The sequence below is a fragment of the Cololabis saira genome, chromosome 16, assembly GCF_033807715.1.
Source record: "Cololabis saira isolate AMF1-May2022 chromosome 16, fColSai1.1, whole genome shotgun sequence".
Taxonomy (NCBI): Eukaryota; Metazoa; Chordata; class Actinopteri; order Beloniformes; family Belonidae; genus Cololabis; species Cololabis saira.
Window position 1 is genome coordinate 21,523,770 of NC_084602.1, and position 23,694 is coordinate 21,547,463.

The 23,694-nt window shown below is 39.1% G+C and overlaps 2 protein-coding genes across 6 annotated transcripts in view; both read right to left on the reverse strand.

Moving 5' to 3' along the window:
- kidins220a (kinase D-interacting substrate 220a) overlaps positions 1-18,307 on the reverse strand; it is a 53,111-nt gene extending 34,804 nt beyond the window's left edge. For 4 of the 5 annotated variants that reach the window (XM_061742882.1, XM_061742881.1, XM_061742880.1 and 1 more), the window contains exons 1-21: positions 18,187-18,307; positions 12,773-12,931; positions 12,128-12,226; positions 11,324-11,422; positions 10,196-10,294; positions 9,845-9,943; positions 9,514-9,612; positions 7,770-7,967; positions 7,552-7,650; positions 7,106-7,204; positions 6,518-6,616; positions 6,098-6,275; positions 5,799-5,963; positions 5,486-5,665; positions 5,065-5,230; positions 4,741-4,892; positions 3,861-3,961; positions 3,485-3,670; positions 3,154-3,294; positions 1,860-2,094; positions 1,655-1,746 (exon numbers count right to left, since the gene is read on the reverse strand). In XM_061742882.1, the coding sequence (XP_061598866.1) occupies positions 1,655-1,746; positions 1,860-2,094; positions 3,154-3,294; positions 3,485-3,670; positions 3,861-3,961; positions 4,741-4,892; positions 5,065-5,230; positions 5,486-5,665; positions 5,799-5,963; positions 6,098-6,275; positions 6,518-6,616; positions 7,106-7,204; positions 7,552-7,650; positions 7,770-7,967; positions 9,514-9,612; positions 9,845-9,943; positions 10,196-10,294; positions 11,324-11,422; positions 12,128-12,226; positions 12,773-12,904 (2,718 nt within the window). In that variant the 5' untranslated portion in view covers positions 12,905-12,931; positions 18,187-18,307. Of the gene's footprint in view, positions 1-1,654; positions 1,747-1,859; positions 2,095-3,153; positions 3,295-3,484; positions 3,671-3,860; positions 3,962-4,740; positions 4,893-5,064; positions 5,231-5,485; positions 5,666-5,798; positions 5,964-6,097; positions 6,276-6,517; positions 6,617-7,105; positions 7,205-7,551; positions 7,651-7,769; positions 7,968-9,513; positions 9,613-9,844; positions 9,944-10,195; positions 10,295-11,323; positions 11,423-12,127; positions 12,227-12,772; positions 12,932-16,530; positions 16,638-18,186 lie in introns of those variants that run through there. The other variant, XM_061742879.1, reaches the window with a different exon arrangement.
- Positions 18,308-20,958: 2,651 nt separating this feature from the next.
- mboat2a (membrane bound O-acyltransferase domain containing 2a) overlaps positions 20,959-23,694 on the reverse strand; it is a 58,373-nt gene continuing 55,637 nt past the window's right edge. The window contains exon 13 of the mRNA XM_061743547.1: positions 20,959-23,389. Within this exon, the coding sequence (XP_061599531.1) occupies positions 23,221-23,389 (169 nt within the window). The 3' untranslated portion in view covers positions 20,959-23,220. The remainder of the gene's footprint in view (positions 23,390-23,694) is intronic.

Genomic DNA, 23,694 nt, shown 5'->3' on the forward strand with positions numbered 1-23,694 from the left:
CCAGGTTCTCCAACTGTCCATTCCCTTGTTGCTCCTCATTTGCTTTGGATAAAAGCGTCTGCTATAAGAGTCACCGTAACTGTTTCACTAATGTTAAAGTAGACTGGTGGTACTTAGAATTGCAGTGGGAGTATAATGATAGTCATAACATTATACTACAAGCCTTTATTACAACAAGTTACATGTGTGAGCCATTTCCTTTTAGCTGGAGCTAAAACAGGTATTGAATGGATCAGAGAAGGTGTGGTGAAAAGCCACAGCCAGGAGGACGTATTTGCTGGAAAAACTTCCTTGTTGCCTTTTGATTAATTGATTTGGTCATGCTTGGAGTCAATATGGTAACAACTATGCAGTAAAAGATGCAACATTTTTTTGAAACGGTAGCTGTTAAGGACGGTCATATAAAGTTATCATCACTCCAGATGCACTGCATAATAGAAGGAAGAACTGTAGTTCAAAATGTGCGGTGGACCTTTTAAGGGTTATTAAGGGTTAGTTGGAGGAAAAACTGTAAACGGCGTGAAGGATTAGGGAATGAGTTGTACACCGGGCGGGGTCATATATACAAAAATGTATAGCTGTGCCTCAATTTTTTATATGAACATATAACAACAAGACAAAGAAACTTGAGAAACAGTTTGTGCTACTGCTTAAAGGTTCAATTTCTACTGGGCCTAGGAAAGTTGGTTACGAGCCTGCACTGATAATTAGGGCACAAAATCCAATCAGATTGCTTGTAGAAAGAGGTTCTCCCTGCCAATATCTGTGTAGCAACAGAAAAAGACAACCCTTTCCCATAAAAAAAAAAGAGCCAACACCAATAACTGTGGGCTCTAGATACAAACAAGTGTCAAACAAATAAACAAACAAGGCAGGAAGGTTAGGAAGGAAGGGGGGCAGTAGGAAGGTCTCACAGGAGGGAGGAAGGCATCAGCGACAGCAGCAGAGTCGCTTAACCTCCTGCCAGCAGACCTGGTGCCAGTGTTTTGTCACAGGGACCCACCGCTGATAGGCCTTGTCATTTGACTGTGGCTACACAGCAGGAAGTATAAACAGCCATTACATCAATTACACCAGGAACCTTGGCCGCACACAGAGCACCTCTCTGTTTTCATGTATGCGTGTCCCCCTTCTGTCCCATGGCCTCTACATCGCCTGCCAATACCATGCCTGTGCTGAACACCCCCTTCAGCGGGGAGGCAGAAAGAGAGGCCAGAGATGATTTCTTTCTTACACAAAAAGTCAATGATTTCTGATAGAGATGCGACGTAGTCAGTGGATTTTATCCATGCTTTATGTGCACATCTTTTAAAAACGAACGCTGTGGTAATAAATACTACAGAAACACCATCTCATCATTTTATATTGTTGTCCTTTTTATTATTTTGTAAACTAGGTTAGAGTGAGACCAGTGCATACGTAAATCAACAAGTAGTATATGCTTAATAGACAGTTATATAGTTCTATTGGATTTAAAAATCTATTTTAGACTTGGTGTATTAATATTCTTGCACTTTGATGCCTGAAACTGATTTATTAATACCTTTATTTGCTCTACCGCTCATAATTCATACTGACTTTTTTTTTTTCTCTAGAGAGTATTTGATAGACAGTACTGCTCTGTAGAAATAAGTTTGACTTCAATAGACTTTACCCTTCGATTTAGAGCGTTCTTGCTGCCAAACTTGCTCTGGTCCTGGGCCAGGCTGTTCTGAGAAACCTTCCGGTCCATGTCTTCATGCATTCCTACAAAGAAGCAATAGATAATCAGACAAAAGATAAAATACCACATACATCCAAAACCTATGGCTTTACAAATTGAACCTTCTTGTATTTGTGTTCATTAAAAAGGGTTTTACCCTCGGCCATTGTCTCTCCGTAAGTGTTAGCATCCATGCAAAGCTTCTTTGCTGTACTGAGTCCCCTGCTGTTAAGGAATACTGGCAGGTGGACAATGTTTCTCATGTAGTCATGGCCATTAATGTTCGAGTCTCTCAAAACACTGTTGAGGTTTTGGTTGATAGCTTTGATGATAATATGGGGGTCACTGGCAAAGATGGAGATGAAAGGCCCCTTGGAGAAGAGGACCCTCACCTGGAATGAAACAAAAACCATCAATATGTAAAGGATATTTATTATTTTATGCAGAATGACAAAGTTCTCTCAAGACTAAAATATGCTCATTGCACTAATGTTTTCACAAATATAGAAAAAAAAAAAAAGTTTTAAACTGGACTGGAGCTGATCGAGTCATATGAAATGTTGAACTTTTAACATAACAGTTCCCACAGTGGAGTGTTTTCTCCTTAAATGTAAAAAAAAAAAAAAAGCTAAAATAAAAAAGCAGTATTCGACAATCTAATCAGTCTACAGCTCTGCAGCTCGAGGCACCAGTTGGCTGCAGCGTTTAGACTTAATGACTCCTGTGAGAGCTGACTGTCCGCGGCACATGGTGCTGGGGATTTCCTTGCTGCTAACTAAAGAGAATTGTTGAAGTGTCACAGGACATCGATTTGTGGTACATGCATTTATGGTTTGTTAAACCCTGGCCAGCACCCTCAGGCTCACCCCACAGGACGATGAACTTCCGTACCTCAAGCAGCTGTCAGCACTAAAGACTAAAGTACCGTCACATGATGTCTGACTCTTTAATGCACTTGTGTGAAAAGTACACAGACCAGAGTTTAAAAAAAAAAAAAAAAAAAGGATAATGAACAGTTTGCGAATGATAAATGGAAACCAACATAAAAATGAATTTGACGGGGTGGTTTTAAAGATTCTCAACAAAAGCTGGTTTCAGAGTGACTGGGAAGTGCTTGCACAGATTACAAGATTGCATTAGCACACAGTAGTTTGCTTTCCTCTCTGGGATTACTTCACCAAATAATAACATTTAGCAAAAGGAAATTGTATTACAGCAGCTGGAGAGAAGCCTCTAAAGTTGAAGGCAGCTGGGAATAGCAAGGTGACAGCAGTGCAGCAGAGATGTCTGGGCTCTGGGAGCATAGGTCAAAGTCCCTCTCTCAGTTCAAGTTTCACGATGGCCGCTCTGCTCAAGTTTTCCTCATGGTTATTAAATTATAGTTAATATTGAGTGCTACAGGTGTCACAAGATTCAATTCTTTTTAAATCAATTATCATAGAAATGCCCACCGTGTCCAGCATTTGCAGCACTTTATCCTGCTCACAAGCATCCAGCCCATCAATGATGACAGCCATGCGTGTCTGGTTCTGGGTGAAGCCATCGATAGTTTTGGCCATTTTAGACATCATCTCAACTTCATGCTTCAGAACCTGGTGGGAGACATGCTTAAAGCATTAAATCAACACAATTTCATTTTCTAAGTTTATCTACTCAACGAAATTAAACGCATTAGACGCCGGTCCAACTTGATAACTTCATAAGCAGATGGAATGTCCTATTACCTCCGACAACAGAAAGTCAAAGTTGATTAGAGGGAATCACTTGAGTGTATTATTCTACCTTCATAAATCCTTCACTCTTGAGTTTATGCAAGTTGTTGGCAGCACTGTGCAGGCGCTTCCTCTGGGAATTGAGGACAGAGTCAGCCACCTGCCACCAAGTCTTGCAGTTGAACAATAAAGCTAGGCCCACCACGCAGGCCATGGCAATCAACACTGCATTCACAGTCAGATTGTCAGGGTCCACCTAAACAAATAAAAGAGTAAAAGCAATTTTTAAGATTCCTTTACAGCTACTTCTGCTCCTATAAATCCAGTCTCTTGCTTGTTACTGTCTATCCATCTCTTGAAACACAAAAAAGGGACATTTTCAAACATGCAGTCATGATGACATTTCTGCATAAACAAGCAAAACGATTTGCATTTCATTAACTCACCTTGAAGATAGCCAACAGTGCCATACCGGCGATCAGGCAGGCCAGTGTCAAGGCAAACAACACAAAAGAAGGAACGCAACATGTTTTCTTCCATTTTTGGCCTGAAAGTTTGGAAACAGATTGACAGTCTTACTAGAAAGATACAGAAAGACAGCAGTTTTCCATTTCCACTGACTTAAAATACTAACTCCATCTGAAGTTTATGATGCCTTGAAAGTTCAGTTATTCCCTTTAGGGACTGTTTTTCTTTCCCCAGCATCAGTTTAGCTGTCACTGAAACTGTATTTATGTGCATCAGTGGAGGAGCATCTTTAAATAAAAAATATTGTTCATGATTTATATGCTTGACTTATTGTTTTTTTGAACTTTCACAACTTTACAACTTTTAAAAAGCAATCTCCCTAGAAGGCAGTGATTTAGTTCTTCTGATTCTAATTGTGATTCATAAAGTGTGAGAAAGTGGGCTGAGCATTGGCACCGAGACCATATGGTGTGTAGGTACCTGGGAGAGAGAAACGGGTCATTAGGCCTTCTCTTCCTTTTTTCTCTTAGTGTGGTTTATTCTTTATGTACTGACTCATCAAGAAAAGCCCAGATTCTCATGATGGCCATTGAAGTTTGTGAGAATTTTTTTTTTGTTTGGTTTGTTGCAAGGTCCCCAGAATGATGGTGCATGACAGCAAAATGCAAAAGAAATCTATTGTACTTAGGTGGTTTTCTCATTATATAGCCATTCAGGCAATGTTAACCTACTTTTTCACTTTGTTAACATGATAAACATGAAGAACCTCTCCTGTTATAATCCATAACACATATTCATAAGCTGTTGGACACAATCATCTATATTTATGCTGGAATTAGTAATAAATATTGATGATACCTTTGATCTCATCATTCATGAAAACCCTGAACAGCCTGGTGGCCAGGAAGCCAAACTCCCTCTCACATGCATCTGACAGTGTTGCAATCATTTCCGCCAAAGAGGTCTCCCCTCCAACACTGGACAGGCGGTTGTAATCCGTGAACAAAAACCTGTGTAACACGTGAAAGATAAGCATTTGTAGGTCTTGAATTGTTATGCAGCTAGCTGATGACAAAACAGAGACTTTTTGGTATAATTAACACAACTTTCAACATTTATTTGGCTTTTTCTGTCATATTCTTATAGGTCACATTAGTTCGTTTTAGTTTTTGGATCCATCACCTCACAGGTAGGGCACGGGTGGTCTGTTCAGGAAGTTCAAGAGGGTTCACAAACATCAGTTTTAGCAGCAGCTCCAGGTAGCCAATCTGGCGAGCTAGACGGGTACTGATGACCCACGCCCAGTTCCAGCTCTCCCTCTCGCGTCGGCTGCCAAAGTACACCAACACTAGACAAAAGAAAAAAACATTTGCAGCTTTCTTTGATTAAGTTCACAGTAAGAATTTCCAGTTACTGAAACAAGTTGCTATAAACTCTATTATGGCGCCCTCTAGTGAGAACTGCAGTTAAAGATGCTTTTGTTTTAGACTTCGCAAAGACACTAAGAAATGTCTACTATTACATACTGTATACACAGTATTTGGCATTCATGTCCATTTTGAGTAAATTACTCAAGCAAGCAATTTCTAGTTTGTCTGCTCACCAAAAAAGATGTAGAGCAGAGCGAGGAGGCTGAGAGAGACAGCAATCGCCAGTTTAGGGTCCACAGTAAAGCCGAGGATAACGGCCACTGAGCCACAGAGAAGCAGAGTGAGGAGAACCACCAGCCAGGAAAACTGGAACAGTGGCTCTATCTGCTGGCCTGCAAACGTCTTCATCTCATCTGACGAACCAGAGACGAGGAGAGAATGAGAGCAGGCAGAACAAGAAAAAAAAACAAAAAACAAACTCAGGTATGAAACAAAGAGGGATATTTTTAGATTTTACAGCATATATATTTATAGAAGATTACTTACCTTCCAGTTTCTTAAGAAGAAACGACTTGCCGCTACCCCACTGAGCGTACAGGCCAACACAGATAGGAGGCTGCATGGTGGGTTCACTGAGGATGTCTGCCAGAGCACTGCTGTACAGGTCGTAACCCAACATGTCTCCATCTGACTCAGTGGGGGACAGGTGTTCTGAGAGAGGATGACAAGAATGTTACCAGTTACAAGTAACAGAACAATATTCAAATAAAGCCAGTGGACATTTTAAGTCCACATGCTTATTTTGTCTAACTTCTTTTAGGATGAAATATGGAAACGAGTCCTACTGGCTCCAAATATCTGTGTCAGGATGCTTTTCTGGTGAGTGCAGTCAATGTTGTACGGGGTTTCTCCAGTTTTGTTGGGCCGGTACAACAGACGACCATCTTTAGGGTTTCTCAGCAGCAACTCGGCCAATTTACGGCTTCGTCCACGGATGGCAATATGGAGGGGTGTGTCTCCTTTCTAAATATTGCAGAAGCAGAAGCAGAAGCAGAAGCAGAAGAAGAAGAAGAAGAAGAAGAAGAAGAAGAAGAAGAAGAAGAAGAAGAAGAAGAAGAAGAAGAAGAAGAAGCAGAAGAGGAAGAAGAAGCAAAAGAGATCAGAAATGGTTAATTATTGGAAAACTGAAAACATGCTGCAAAGGAGAAACTACTAAAAATCATGAAAACATTGTAAGATGAGGTCTCATCTTCGTTTAACAGTACCCTGTCCAATGCAGACACTTTGGCTCCTTTGTCCAGCAGCAGTTCCACTATCTCTATATTCCTCATTTTTGTTGCTTTGATAAGTGGGGTATCTCCTTCCTAAAACAAAAAGACAGAAGCTACGTTACAGTAGAGAAAAACATTTGCACATGCTCTTATAGTAAATCAACTTTGAAGGAAAAAAAAAAACGAAGGACAGGCAGCAATACTTATTTTCTGCCTGTCATTTTTCAGCAGTAAGAGAGCGAGGCCCAACATATCTATTGCTAGTAATCAAGTTTAGTGCATTGGATGGAAATATTTCAAAGATTAAAAAAAAAAAGAAGTAAAAACCAAGACAATAAAAGGATCGGATGTGATCCTATTGCACCAAAAGTGGTGACAACACTGCTGGACTCTTTAAACGCACTCATGTCAATGTTTACACCATTCAGTGATGGTTAGGTGGAACTTGATAATCTCCTCACTGAAACCAGATCAAAGTCCAACCAGTTGCACACCGTGACAATTATCTTTGTAATCAATAGAAAAGAATCACACAAGGCACAAACCAAGCGGATGGTTGAGCTGAGGGTAGACTGTGTGTACCTTAGTGCAGCTCTCCGTATCAGGGTTACACTGCAGGATGTCTCGTACCATGGTGGCATTACCTTTCTCCACTGCCCAGTAGAGGGCAGTCTTTCCATCCTGGTGTAGACAAGACAGAAAATTTGACCATTTTCATTTTAAAAACATTAAAAATGAAATAATACAAAAATGTAATTGGATTGGGCTGCATGGCTGAGGATTAATTGTGTACAGCGATTGTGGGCAGCAATTAATCAATGTGTATTAATTTACATGAAGCAAAGGTGTTGCTTTGACAAATTGATGCAATTACCACATGTGGATGAAAGTTTACTTTACAAGGAAAAATGATAGGGACAAGCAGTATCTTGTGGCAGTCTGACATTTCACTCGATAACATAAGAAGGCTTCCTGCAGCCTGTCAAACATCAACAAGGCAGTACGGGAAGCGGTACAGGGTCGTTTACCTGGCCCCGGACATCAACATCAGCGTATTTGTTCAGCAGAGCTCGAACTATCTCCACATGACCTCCTCTCACTGCTCCAATCAGCATTGTCTCCCCGCTCTGAGATAGAGGATGAAATCAGACACAGAGACATGGACTTAAATCCCTGAATCTATTTGATATAGATAGGCTTGTAATGTATACATACAGTATATACAGTGTATGTTGGTGTCCCTCACCCTGTCCGGAATATTGACATAAGTGCCAGCATCGAGCAAGTCCTGCACAATCTCTGTGTGTCCCTCCTTGGCAGCGATGGCGAGGGCTGTGTTGCCATCCTTGTCCGTCATGTTAACATTTGGGTTCCTCTTCAGCAGTTCCTTGACTACCTCTGTGAAGCCACCTTTCACTGCCACAATTAGAGCTGTCATTGAATTCTGTGAAGCAAATGGGGGGAAAAAAAAAAAAAAAAAAAAAACACATTTAATGGTCACTTAAACCCTATATTCTCTTTTCTATAAATCAGTTTAGAGGATATTATGTTTCAAATGACAAATACTATATGATCAATAAAAATGTTTTATTTTAGCAGCTTTCAGGGACACTGCAGGGTTGTGAAAATATATTATACAAACTCAAGGCTCTTAATCACGCTCTTATTAATGTCTTCCAGCGACTATAAATCCACACGATCACTGAAGCTATACGAAGGACAACCAACTCATTCAGTTTGTGTGAAGACAGATGCTCTGCATAATAATTATAATCAGTTATCTAATTCTCACTCATGTTTACATGGATATGACTGGCACTAAAATGAACAGCATTTTGTTCCATATTTTACCAGATTGCATTATTTCTTATCCATTATTATGAGAGTGACATAGCTAAAGCTTTCAATATGACATTTTGATAATGGCAACTCAAGCCAAAGGTAACCCAATAAAAAAAATCTCCCTCATAGTTTTTATTTTACATGTAGTAATAACGTTTCACTCAGAGAGAAAAAACATTATTACTTTTAAGTAGAGGAGTACAGCAAAGCTTGCGAGAACGTTCCAACCTTATCAACTGTCAACCGGTTCCCAGCTTTTCATGCACATTGTTTGAGGCATTAATTTGAGTTTTAAGAGTCATCATTTGAGCAGGAGACTCATATTATAGCCTATTTCCAATTGTTATTTTGGTTTTCACTATGTATACTACATAGTTTACATATGGAGTAATAATAATAATAATAATAATAATAATAATAATAATAATAATAATAATAATAATAATTTGGCAAAGTCATATGAACCCAAGATAGGTCATGCCTTGTCTTGTCTTGTTAACTTAATTTATCAACATACATCCATTCTTTCAGTTCAGGCCTGAAACGCAACACAAAAAAAAGTTGGAGAAAAACATTCTGGCTCTTGATAAACTGTTTCAGGTGTTTTTTCACATTCTTTCCACAAACATTTCTTAAATTGTGGAACATTACAGAATGATCACATTTTTCTAGACATTGTCTACTGGGGACTCATCAGGATTTCTTGCAGGGCAGCTCAGTATCTGTACCTTCCTCTTCTATATGGCCATTTCTGACTTTTGCTCTTTTAAGCTTTTCGTGAATATTGTTTTTATGCTATGGCAGTACCCCATTGATATAAAATAAAAATAAAACATCTCTATGTGCATTATTTTTCCCCTCATTACCAGTTATACAATCTTAATGGATTTGGGAATGTGATGAAGTCCTGAAACACTTTTGTTGATGGATATTGACAACTGTAATGAAGTTTAGGCAATATATAAAATGTCTTGTTCATGCTGTTGGCAATGGCATTAAATGGTAGAGAGAAATTAAAAATGTGAAGAAAAAAAACTGAAATTTTTTTTAAAAAACAAAACAATAATAAAGCAATTGTTTCCCGGACCCCCGATTTCTAATTGTATTTGAAAACACAATGGTGTTTGATGTGACTGTCAATGACTTACTGCTCCTTCCTGGTCCACATCGGCTCCATTGGCTAGAAGGTGCATTACGCTGTCGTAGTGACCCTTCCTGGACGCCCAAATCAAAGGAGTTGTACCATACTAAAAAGAAAAGAAGAAAATATCATAAAGAGCATAATTCCAGGATGAGCATACATTTTTCACTTAACAACCCAAGAGGTTCCCACTCATTGTTACGAGGGGTTAAATTATAAAGGAAGATGAGAACAGAATTGAGAAAGAAAGGTGGATGTGGTCTACACCTTAACACTGTCAACATCCACATTATGATTAAAAAGAAGCAGACGATAAACATCAGTCAGGCTGCAGTTACCTTGTCTGAGCAGTTGACCTTGGCTCCGTGCTGCAGCAGAAGATGAACAATCTGTGCATGACCTCGGCCGGCAGCCCAGATAACGGGGTAGACGCTGTACTGTTGAGGCAAAGGACAGCAGTGAAGTCATACTGACAGTAACTAATGATCCGTCTCAGGACTGTGGTCATGCAAATGCTTAAAGCCACCTTAAACAGCAGGTGAGAGTGGAGAAACATTTACGGCATTTACTTAAATCTGGGAGGACTTCTCTTTATACGCACAATTTTAAAGTCTTAACCACAATGGTATGAACTTTCAGATGAGAGATCTGTACAGAGATACAAGATAATGTTGGTTCAGTCTCGGTACCTGTCCAGTGATGTTAGGGTTAGCTCCTCTTTCTAAAAGCAGCTGAGCCACTTCTGTTCGACCTTTGTAGGCTCCCCACATGAGAGCGGTCCATCCTCCCTGAGGGAAAAAGAAAGTTTAGTGGTAAATAAAATAAAAGATGTCCTCCCATTCAGAAATCAGCTCTACTAACATTTATTTAGACCGTAGCCCTTTAACACCAAATGCATCATAAATCAATGATACAAGCCACAAAATTTAAACCTCTTAAAGAAAAAATGTTTTTTTAAATAGTCTACATATCGAACATTATACAAAACGGTAATTATGGTTATCAACATTTGTTTGCAGACTTTGTTTTAAGCTGCAAAGTGGAATTTTCCTCTCTTATGTCATGTGTCAGGCTTCACGGGGATAACATTATGGTGTGAGGGAAACAACATGAAATTTAAGGGTAAACAGAACAGTTTAAATCTAGGGAGATTTTGCAGGAGGAAAATGTGCTATTTATGGACGGTGTGACACACGTTCCAGTGAGTGAGCAGTAACTCACAATGTGGCTTTTTATAATCCAGCTACGATGACTGCTGTGACTTCTTGCGTACGACTTAGACACACCCTGAGCTACAGCGAAACCCTTCGTGTCCCGAGCCCCTTTGTGCCATCATATAAATGTGCTTCATTTTTCATATACTACTGAATGAATACTATGTACTGATACTACTTAACGAATGATACCATATTTTCTGTATACTAGATATTTATGTATTTTCTCTCATCGATATAGGGCAAATGCCTAGTTCTGACCAGTCTGGATCCAGAGACTAAATCCTATCACTCCTCATTGCCAAGGCAACCAGAGCTCAGTAAATGGAATATCTATTAGAGAGGAGCCATCATACAGAGAGTAATTGGATTTATGTCCATTTTCACAGGAAAGGACTCAACAAAAACTGGGACTATGATATTGAACAGAAAAGTAGATATCATAGTGAAAAGAAAAATGTTTTAAAAAAGAAACTTTTAAATTTAACAATTTCCTTGAGAGTAACAGCCTCTATAAACATAGTTTTCCCCCACAAAGAAGCCATCAAAAAAGCATAAATGGCTTATTTTGAACACATTTTCAGTATCACTTTATATTCTCACCATGTCTCTGTGCTCCAAGTTGGCATTGTTCTCCAGAAGTTCTTTCACCACTTCAATGTGTCCTTCCTTAGCTGCACAGATCAGTGCAGTCCAGCAGTCCTGTAAACGGTGCCAACCTGTTACTGCGAGGACTCCCATCAGATTCCATATTCAAAGGACAAAGCGTCTGTCAAAGCCATGGACGGGACACCCAGGAAAACCGCCATACCTACCAGCTGGTCGTACCAGGTGCTCATTGGAACTCTGTGTCGCATTGACAGATAACGGACTCGGAGAGAAGTGAACGAGAGACAAGACTGACTAGAGGACCTAACGCTGTTCTTCTCCTCTTTGGCGAGAGTGAGCAGAAGTTTAAGTGTGCCATGTGTAATAGCAGGTTACTTGTACATGAGAGGTTAATAAGAGGTGTGCGAGCATCTGCATGCGTGCGCCTAAGTGGGCAGGTGCATACATGCGTGAGCATGTGCGTGTAAGGGGGCTGGCCTCAGCAGACACTGGGTGTTGGCTAGTGACTAGATCCTGTCATTTAGTCAAATAAACGAAGGTAAAAGTGTGTGATAAGGTGTCATTATGGCTCGTGATGGCTCATAATAACTGAGCACTGAGCCAGAGTGTGGTGAGTTCAGCAAGATGGAACATCAATGGCTCTAGTTAAATCTTCTGTGTTGAATGGAGGATGCGGTTATAATGATGGCATTGTTTTTCACCTGTTCCTGACCATGCGTACACCCCAATGTGCTGGAGTGGGCTCATATTTGGTCACTTGATTTGTTATGTGTTATGTGTGGGCACTTTCACACTTACGACATCATCCAAATCAACATTGGCTCCTCTCCTTATGAGCTCTTGTACTATCTCCAGGTTGCCCTGCTCTGCTGCCACCATCAGGGGAGTCTGTCCATTCTGAAACAAAGGCATTTTTTAATATATCAACAGGCCATTTAAGTATAGTACTTTATTCAAAACTGATGAGAAGTTATAGGAAAAGAATAAACAGGAATCATCAGGATCCACTTATTCAGTAAATAAAGAAAACCTGATAAACCAAATGGACCCAATTCAGCCTTTTTAAGGACACATTTGATCTTGTTCTACATTCTACTCTGTAGCTGTAAAAATATTTCCGACCTCTTTAAAGCTGGTCATGTTTTACAGATTTAAACCATTGAATTAGAGGGATTTGATATGACTCTTTTTTGTTTTTAACAGGATTAACAGCAAAGAAAAAAAGCTACTTCAAAGTTATCTAAAGTATTTGGGATGATGATACATGACAGCACCAGCCCAAGAGGAGTCAGTACCTTTTATGAGAACTGTAACTCTTAAACTACAGGCCTTTTTTTCCCACAGAACTCCTGTTACACAGTCTTGAGGTGCCATCATTACTACATAATCCTCCCCGACTGTCCTGAACCATCACGGGGGCTTGTTGCGATAAGGTCGACTTACATCGCTCCTGCTGTCCACATCCTTGAACTTGTCCAAGTGTGCTTTGATGGCGGCCAGGTTTTCCTCCTCCACGTAGCTGAACAGACTCTGGATGGCCAGAGAGGTCATCTTCAGGGAGGTTGTGGTATCCATGGCTGACGGCTAACCACCTGTGCGCCACTATTAAAAGAAATAAAATACATTTTTTATAGTGATGCACCGAAATGAAAATTTGTGGCCGAAACCGAAAATAATAATAAACACTTGGCCGAATACCGAACAATACTGAACATGGTTCTTCAGCAGTTTTTCATTTATTTTGCCAATTTTTTCACCATTGCATAAATCAAATACATTTGATTTAGGCTTTTCAAAGAAAAAAATCTTTTACAAAATTACAAAGTAGAAAATATTTATTGAACATAAAAAACTGAACATGTTTTAATTTCCCAGCATTATGTTGTTTTGGTTCCACCTCCTGGTGAATGTTGGTAAAATACTTATGTGGTTACTTTTTGGTTGGCCAACGATTTATGTTTGTGGTGCAACAGTTACGGAGCGGCCAGTCTATTTCCTTATTTTACAACAACGTTATTAATTGTTCGGTTTTTTTCCCACTTATTCCACCGAACACCGAAAGTGTTTTTTTGCCATTTTCGGCCGAACAATTTCGGTTACCGAACAATCGGTGCATCACTAATTTTTTATTAATATGAATGCAGGTTAGCATTGACAAAAGCAACAGCATCTGTCAAGCTTCTGCAGTTACATAAATGGCACAGCTAAGTACAAAAATGTTTTTCAAGAAGACTGTGAGGTCTGTGTTTGAAATGACGCTGTAGAATAAACCAGCAACGTCCAAAACCCAACTCAGTAACTCTCAAAAACAGGCCACAAAACACAAAAAACTAAATCCTATGTTTTCTGAAAAAGAATTAGTTCATGCAGTTATATTCATAAGCACATAAATTCAGAAATGAAATTATATTATTTTCATGTCTTCATTCACATTGCAGAATGCAGAGGGGAAAAATATGAATCCTTAACATTTTAAACATTTTTTCATAAGCAATGATATACTTCTCCAATAGGCTTGTAACGTACATGTATACACCCAGCATGCTCGTAACACAAGAACTAAATGCGGCTCTTAGTTTTCTTGTTTTGTTCAGTGCATCTTTTTGTACTGGAAACATGTACTCATTATAACGAAGGCATAGACATCAAAACGCCTATTTCAAAATAGTCAACCGAGACATCATGTACCAATAAAGCCATGCAACAGTCATTAAACTTTCTCTGAAGTAACATTGACCCTCATAATGGGTGTACTGGACTGTATGCTCCTATTATATTAATGCAAATCTCTGCTCTGCCTTTCTCTGCTGGAAATTGGATATCAATTTGTGTAAACAGCAAAATGGCAGAGTTTTGTGTAAAAAAGTGCAATGGCCTCAAAAGTGCACACTATTTCACTGAAACCATGGGGGCCTTGAAACACTTTTTATGATTTCCCTTAGATTTTCTCAAGATGTCAGACTTCCACACTAGGTTTCAGTGTGGAAGGTTTGACAATAATACACCCTGTGCCATTCAAGAGTTAGTCATTTTAAGCCAAGTATCTCAATTTCCAAGGGCTCAAAAGTATTTGGTATTTGGCAAATATTATTATAAATTTGGCTGAAAATCCTTCGTAGTCAATGAATGTTTGACGTTTGGAGTCCATGAACGTCTCCAAATTTCCTCCAAGTTTCCTCCCTGGAAATGCTTTTCCAGGCCTTCAGTGCAGCCACCTTCAATTGGTGCTTGAGGGATTCTCTGTCTTCAGTTACTGAAAAACCACGGTCAAGCAGTTGACTTGGCCGTTGAAGAATATTCAATTTCTTTGTCTTCAAAATGTCTAAAGTTGTTTTCCCAGTATGTTACGTTTATCCAACTGCACTGTGAAGCACCACCCTACCGGTTTTGCAGCATTCATCTCAAGATAAACATATATTTATATCCATGTAGAGCTAAGAATTCATTTTGCTACTTCTGTCAGCAGTCACGTCATCAAAAAACACCATTGAACCCGTTCCACTGGCAGCCAGACGTGCCTATACCTTAAACCTGTGCTATATACTTTTGATCATGAGCTGTTCCTTTCCTCTTCCCATCATTCCAATACAAGTGTACCTTGGTTTTATCTGTCCAAAGAATCCGATTCCATTTCTAGATGTCTTGTATATTACCAGTGGTTTGCACATAGTTGTAAACCTTTTTGTAGTTACATTAATTGAGGTACCTCTTGATTGTAGGTTCATTTTTAACAATGATACGCATCCGTCAGAGTATTCCTGATTTCTACTGATTTGGTGAAGTGTTTTTTTCAACATCATGAAATCTTACAAAAGATCAAAAGACTTGACTGGGGCTTTCTTTCTATTTGAGAATGTACCAAAACTGTTGAGTTGGCCAAACATATGGGTTTTGCTCACTCTTATCGGTTTATGTAGCATCTTCATCCTAATGACGGTGTCCTTCTCTTGAGATCCCATCGGACTTCTGGCAGCTCCATTCACGTAACTGCGAAATGCCAACTAAACATTTGATTTAATTTCATCTTTCGACTTGAAATAAGGGACTGAACCACACTTGGACAATTGACTTGATTTCAGTCAATTGTTCAAATACTTTTGAGCCCCTGAAGATACAGGCACTTCACTTAAAATGGAAGTCATTCCGAAATGGCAAATACAAAAATATTGGGAAACCTCTGAAATAAAAATAAAAAAGTATACACTTAGATAAGATCTTGACTGTTTTATTTTAAACCCAATGTGGTGGTATATAGAAGTAGAAATTATAAAAACCCTGTCATTGTCCCAGTATTTCTGGACCTCACTTTATAAACACAGTTGCACTAAGCATCTTAAGAATTCGTGTAAACCAATACAAAAATTACCCTGTACCTCTATTTACTGAGTCATTATTTAATGGGTCAATTTTTTTTTTTTACTCTTTTACAACTGAAACTGTAGCAAATATTTTGTCTTGCACTGTATGTAACCTAACACCAGACAAGAACCCATCACTCTACATTATGCATTCATCTGATCGATCAAAAGCTCATCAATGATTCATTAACTTTAGCTTTTCCGTCATGGTCAGTCTTACTGCTACTCACCAGTATTAATGAGCATTACTAGCAGGTTGCCTTGGTAATGGGTTTCACATAACAGCAAACAAACACGCTGTTCAATATTTTAGCATAATCCTTGAGACAAGCTGCTCTGGATCAGGTCAATAAACACTTAAATGTCACATGCCCAACGGGTTGCCGGTACAAAGGCCTAAGGGTTCAGTCAAATTGGAGGAAGCAAATCAATGCTTATCTCCAGCAAATTATCTTTTATTTTTCTAAACTCTAAGTCTCTTTCTGCCATGGATCAACCGTCGGCCATTCACTTGGTTGACAGGACTTGTAAATCAGGAAGAAAAAATCCTTTGTTTGACAGCTATAGGAGCCTGTTGACACACCCTCCTCGGCTCTCCGCTTCTCCCAGCACAATGGATGGATGATTACACCACACAAGAGCCAATCAGTAAACATTTACCACTCTCCGTACAGCCACAATCACACACCCTTAATATAAAGTGCTCTGCCTCTATAACCTAGCAGCCAGAAAAATACAATAACTGTTCAAAGGTTTCGGGAGAAATTAATTAAAAAGAGGCAAAATAATAGTATCATTAAGTCCCAAGAAACACAAAAAGATATTCAGAGAGGAAAGTCTTACCTTGGTGTGGGGTGAAAGTTGCTGTGCATTCACTAGTTCAACACCAATACCGATTCACTGCCGAGTCAGAAAGACTATCAACAAGCACTACCAGGCTCCTGCACAGCCCCCCCTTACTAACAGCTGAATATTAGATGAGGGGGATGGCCTACGCCCATCTCTTCCCCACACAATAGACACACGCGTGCCGATTTCCATTCATTACATGCAATAGCTTGGCTCCAACCCATGTAGATAAAAGGACTATGAGGGCGATTAGGATGTGAACGCTTTGTTTGGTTTCCTTTATGAATGCAATGGAATGGACGAGGATTTAGTAGCTATTGTAGCTATAGTAGTAGATGGGAACAGTAACCAGCATTTAAATGATTGATACGTAATCAAATTACCTAAAACATATTAGACTGAGTATTCCAATTACATTGTGTATAAGAAATATCTCAAATTAAAATATTGTCAGATGTCTGGTGACTATTTTAACACCACCATATAGACATTAATTATGTTCAAATTAATTTGAGAGCAAGAAAACAGTTGGTCAGTCAATGGAAATTGCCTATCATTAAGGCTGCTTACAAGCAAAAATACTACTACTACTACTACTACTACTACTACTACTACTGTCATTTAGCAGACACTTTTATCCAAATACATGAACCTCAGTCTGTAAGTTGTATTTTAGTCTGTTGGTCAGAGAAAACAAAGATGTTTTGGTCTTTGAAGAAAGTGATGGACATTTTTGAAATTGTAACTTGGCAAAATATTCGTTTTTTAAGAGATGGCTGTATTTGCAGCCTAATACACTGGTTCCCCCTTCCTTTTAGGAATATTGAAACAAATATGAGCTACAGTACATGACAAAGATCTTTCCTTGACACATATATTATTTTTACACTAAAAGCAAAGTACATTAGATAACATCATAAGATAAACATCATGTTTTGGTCAGCAATAGTTTATCTTAACACATTCAAGTGTAGGTAGCAAAGTGAGCAGGCAATAGGATAGGATCTCTAAATTTAACCAGTCAGCTCTTATGGCAGGTCATGTGGGTATGAAACTGCTGAGAATACAGTTCCTCCGTACATACTTGGGTCAGCTATTTAGGAACAAACTTTTCTGGATTGCGTGGAATATTTCGTTGGGTGTGAAATAGTTTTACTATCTGCTTTGATAAAGCTGGAACTGCAAATCTGAGAAACTGCCAAGATTTCACCACGTTGCCATTAAGCTCATTTTTGCTGTTTCTCGCCTGCATTTGCAGTTTTAAATACAATTCTGAAAACTTAACTGACTGCAATGTTTCAGGCGTCCAGTATTTCAACATCTGCATGACAACATCAGCATGTGCTTGTCAACATCTGTATGATAAACACGTCACATTGCCTCAAGTGATAACAGAGAGATTCTGTCTGTTATCACTTGTATTCTCTGAGAGAATAGTTGAAATACAAAGAAACCGGGGTTTGGTGTCTGAAAAATGGCTTCAAAGTAGGTTTTACAAGAATTGAATGTACTTATTTAGGATAAACCAAAAACACAGCTAGCACGACTAAACGGCTAGCGTTAGCCCCGGACGGCTAAACAGTTCCTACTTTTATCACCTGTGAAAGCTTTACAAAAAAAGTGCAAATCAAAGCTTTGACGTCGCCTTACCTTTGATGGACTGCTCTCAGTTAGCTTGTACAATAATTCCGGCGCGGAATATTCAGTCAAAAAAGTTGTAGTTTTTTTTTTCACATCATAATAACAAGAACACGGAGAAAGTATAACCTGCTGGCAGAGACGACTGACTATTAGCCCCGCCCACTACAGACATGCAGCCGTAGCCCCGCCCACTACACAGCTGTAGCCCCGCCCACTACACCCGTAGCCCCGCCCATCACAGAGCCCTAGCCCCGCCCCCACCGCCCCGACGAGTTGAACCGGTGTTCTGCCAATTTCTGCTGCTTTTTGTCTGTCTGGAATGTTAGTTTATTTGTTTGTACTCTGTGGATTATGCTATTTGTCCGTTGAGTATGCTCTGTGTTTGGTATAGTCTGTTATACAATCAGCCTGTCTGATTGTCTTTGTTCTTATTTTTCATTTGTCTGTATTTACTTCACTGTTTATCAGTATTATTCTCAAATTTATGTTTTTATAATTTTAGGTCTGTGCAGCCTGTCTGATTGTTTATTGTTTTTTTTGTTTGTTTTGTTTTTTTTAAATGTTTTTTTGTACTGTATGACTGCACTGTACTGTATTTTATGTTCAGGACCCCAGGAAGACTAGAGGCACATTTGTGTGCTTCTAATGGGGATCCTTAAATAAACTAAACTAAACTTTGCCCAAAAATGCTCCCTAATGGTTCTCTACCTTTGTGGAGCTACATTTTTACTGTGTTTTACTCCCTAAACCACTTTCTTTCACCCCAAGTGGTCCTTGTCGCTTACCAGTCCGTCATTGTAAAGAAGAATGTGTTCTTATGACCTGCCTGGTTAAATAAAGGCGAATGACTGAATTAATATCAAATAAAGCGCTAGGATTGGGTTTTTTTTCTTCTCTTTATCGTATAATGTTCACAAAGTGTAATGCAATTCATGTCATGGGTAGTGTATTTTGAAGGGTCAAATACTCAACATCCCATATTATCAATTTTACATCGTGCAATAAATCATGGACGTGCCAATCAAACTTTGAAAATCCACTGTGCGCATTCGCAGAACCACAAAGTAGCATTCCTCGGCAGGTAGAAAGGATTGGCAGAACAGGGAACAAAACAAAACAAAACCCACTCCTACAGGGTTACTGTGGGATAAGGAATTTGGTTCAGATTTTTTTCTTGAAAACCTTTTTTTTTTTCACAGATCTAAATAAAGAAAAACCTGCAGTGACAAGTCTAAAATATGTTTCTACAACCAGACCCGGATTAACTCACTGTTTCTTCCCCCAAGCTGTTGCTCTGATGAACTCTCATCACTCATAGAATATCAGAGTAATCAATCACTGTGCAATAATAATAATAATAATAATAATAATAACCACAATCATATGCTGTAACAATGCACCTTTCAATAATTATGTCTACTTCATACTGCTGCACCTTTCACTTTTGCACAATTGTATATATGTTAATAAGAGCTGTCATTTGTCTATTTACTGTACAATGAACGAAATAACCGGAGTCAAATTCCCCATCTTGTTTGACCTGACTTGGCCAATTCTGATTCTATTGTTTTTACACTTCCTGCCTTAAAGCATTTCTGCATTTCATTAAAAGATTTGTATCATGGAGCCTCAAATGCCTTTCACATGCCATTTGTTGAGCAACAGATCAGAAATCTAAAGTTGAATCTTTATTTTTATCTATTCATTCAAGGTATAAAAACACAGCAAATCATGCTAAAGTCACTCCCACTTTCTTATCTCAAGGCAAGCCAGCAAGGGTAGCAACATAAATATTTGGTGACATTAAATAAACAGACTGCAGGTGTTAGGTATTTAATATACAAATATTTATATCCATCCATTATCTACACCTGCTTATCCAGGGTCATGGGGATCCGCTAGAGTTTATCCCAGCTCTCCTTTGGCGAAAGTAATATTACAAAACCACTTCCACAGAAGTTGTTATTCTGTGTAAACTGCATTAAAACGGAACGCAATGACTTGGAAAACCCATATTTTCTTCTCTAAAAAAATGTTTTGCCTTTTTATTGAGAATGTTATTTCATTTTAAATTTGAGGTGAGCAGCATATCTCAAGGAAGTTGGACAGGACGTTCATCATCTATAGTTTTTAGCATCGACGTGGCCTTTCCAAATGTGAAAGCTGCCCATGCCACAGACACTGATGCAACTCAGGCTTTTAAAGTAAGTGCGGATAATACTAGATAGTCCTTGTCCTCGGTAGTCCACATGAGATGCCATGTTCATGGTTTCCAAAACAAATTTCAAATTTGGATTCATCTGACCACAGGAGAACTTTCCATTTTGCCTGCGACAATCTTGAATGAGCTTCAGCTCAAAGCAGGCAGAAGGGCCTGAAGAATGTAAGAATCCAGCTTTGAACTACGGCCTTGTCCCATGCATGCAGAGATCCTTCTTGATTCTCTGAATCTTTAGATTATATCAAACACTGTAGAAGGTGGGATTTTTAGTCTTCACAATGACAAAATTTGTGACAGTATGGTAAAGCTCTGCCAATCTTTAGACCTGAGGCTCTGGCCTCATTGAAGTCCTCCTTTTACTCAGTCATGCTGCTGACCTGTTGTCAATGAACCTTAATAGTTGTCAAATGCTCTTCAAGTGTTTTTTTCATTTGTTCCAATGACTTTTCCAGTTTTTTTTCCTTTTTGTGGCCCCGTTTTAACTTTTTTGAGAAGTGCTGATGTCATCAAATTCAAAATGAGCTTATGTTTTCCATGAAATTGAAAAAGATCTAATTTTTAACATCATGACACGTTCCCTCGTTGCAAGTCCAAATGAGATGTTTCATCCCAAGCATCAGGTTGTTCTAAATTACATCAAGACCAGTTTGTGTTTTTCATTGCACAATTATTGTCTCTGTTGTGATAAAGTACATTTACATCTACTTTTTAACTGAAAAATAAAACCCCATTTACCATCAAGCATGATAATAGTGTTTAAAAATAATTTCTCTTTATTTTGCCACATAAATCAGAGTTTTAATGTACTGTTATACAAATCTTTCAATAAATTTCCTTCTGACACAAAAATACCCATTATGTTACACAGGCGCGCACACACGCACAAACACACACACGCAGGCACACATGCACACAAAAACAAAAATGCGCCATTTGTAGTTTGGCACTTTGGACACATGGAGCAGTTTGCATTGATCTGCTGGTTTGGGTGGCCATGCAGTGCAATAATCGCTATGCTTGTAGTATGACATCCCTTTCCCTTGGGTGGGCCGCCCACGCCTTCGTACAGCCCAGGCTACAAATATGTTTCACTTGAAATCACATCAACATGTACAGATCACATGAATACTGCTGAACGCACAGTTATGGCAGGAATATGAAAGTGTTAGAAAGTCTTTAAAAGAAATGACGAGGTCCACGTCTCAGAACTCACCTTTACTGCTTAGTTATGACTTCATGTGTGTTTTTTTTAAAGAGAAAAGTAATGAAAAATTAGATTATATCTGCTCTAACACACACATAAACATGTGCCATTTAATTATTTAGACAACAGTAAGATGTCTTTCGGGTTGCTTTCCTTGCAAAAACAATTTTCTTGAATCTAATTCCATTTAATGATACCAAAGAATATCCCATGGGCAGTTGTTGAGACTCCTGTGTGTTTTAAAGAGTAAACAGGATTATTCTGAAAAGGCTTAAGGTGAGCCACGGATAAAAAAACAAGAAAAAAAAAATGAGGAACCAGTGTCTCTTACACCATACAGTAAATGCACCCTGAAACATCCCCTAGTCTAACATTAAGTGCACACAATATGAAAGAAGACCATTTACCACAACAGCTGGTCTATGCCTTTGAACTTTGTACAATATTATGTCACATACATAAAAAGAAAGTCAGATTTCCTCACAGACAAACCCAAATTGCATAATGACACAGTTCGTTTGGCTTTTTTAAAAGGTTACGAAACGTTGCAACTTTTCAATTGTTATTTAAATCGTTAATTCAGTCATTGCCAAACTTATTCAGAACTTCTAAGAATTAAATCGTTTTGGATACTTGGATTAGAGGCAGCAATTCGTTTGAACACAGAGGAAACCTGTTGTGTGACACATACAAAGAGATAAATTACTCCTCCAAGTTGAAAACCCTTTTGAAAGAAAAGGTACTTTGAGTCACAAGAGGGTAAATAAACTCCATTTGTAATGCATGTTTATCTGATGAGTTATGTTTGCCCCCCAAGAAAAAAAAAAAAAAAAAAAGCAGTGGATATGAAAATTGTATAAATAAAAAAAGAACGTTTACTGACTCTCGAGTTCCCTATTTTGGACGTTCCACTACCGGAGACGGACGACATCTGACTTCCGCTTTCTGGTTCTCTCGTCAAGAATGCTTGTCAAATAGTGTTGTCACAAACAGCTAAATACAAAACACATACAACATGAACTCTTCTTGAAGATTAAAAAAAAAAAAAAAAAAAAGACATAGAAATTAAATAATTATTTGAGGATCCTAAGGCCAGTTTTAAATTGGCAGCTGATGATAAAGGTTATGTTTCTTAAACATGTACACATTTTCTCTTCCCATCCAACAGAGGCTTGTATCCAGACAATGACAAAAACCCTCCACAAACTGTACGTCTGCTCTGATGAAATAACACAATACCACACGGGGGTAACTGTATTTATGTTCCAGCAGCCGGCCATCCAATTTAATTCACCTACAGAGTACAGAGAGGGTTTAAGGCAGCTTGGAAGTCTTTATTTTCACTAACCTAATGTAAAGTAACCACTATCACTTGTTTCATCCTGGTCTCTTATCCATGTCAGAAGTTTCGATGTCTGTCATCCGTGCTACTGGAAGTTTTGACAGGATTTGTGTTTTCCGTCCGATAGGATTTTCAGAGTTTTTTGGTTCTTCGTCGGGTAAACGGACTTGACGTACTCCGGTCCTCGGCGTTGTCGTCTCTGCTGCTGATGGGGGGTGGGGGAGGTGGGGTTGGCGGGACGGGGAGGGGGGGCTGCGCCGTCGCTGTCCCGAAGCCTCATGTGGCCTTGTCCTTCTGGTTGCAGTTGTTGTCCGTGCTGTTGAGGTGCATGTGTTTGTCCCCCGCCACGCCGTCCTGCCGCTCCTTGGCCTGCCGGCGTTTTGATTTGACGGGCAGGGCCAGCACCACCAGCAGGCAGAGGAGGTGTAAGCAGAAGTACCAAGAGCTGCAGGGACATGCAAGGAGTTAATCATGAGCAGTATTATTCAGGCTAAGTTACAAATCATTCAACATCTTCGGGGGGGAAACTTGCATCAACTTTGTCAAATCATCCACCGTCCTATTGACCCAGATCCTACTGCAGCATTAACTCTGCGTTTTTACTAAAAGGCAAACCCTGGTGACGGCTTAACATTTTATACAATGCAATCATCAAGTCCAAAGTTTAATCCGGCCTGTTCTTTGGCTCGTGAAGGAATACCTGCAAAGTGAGTCTGTTTTATGCAGCCTGTCTGGAAGCCACTCGCAGAT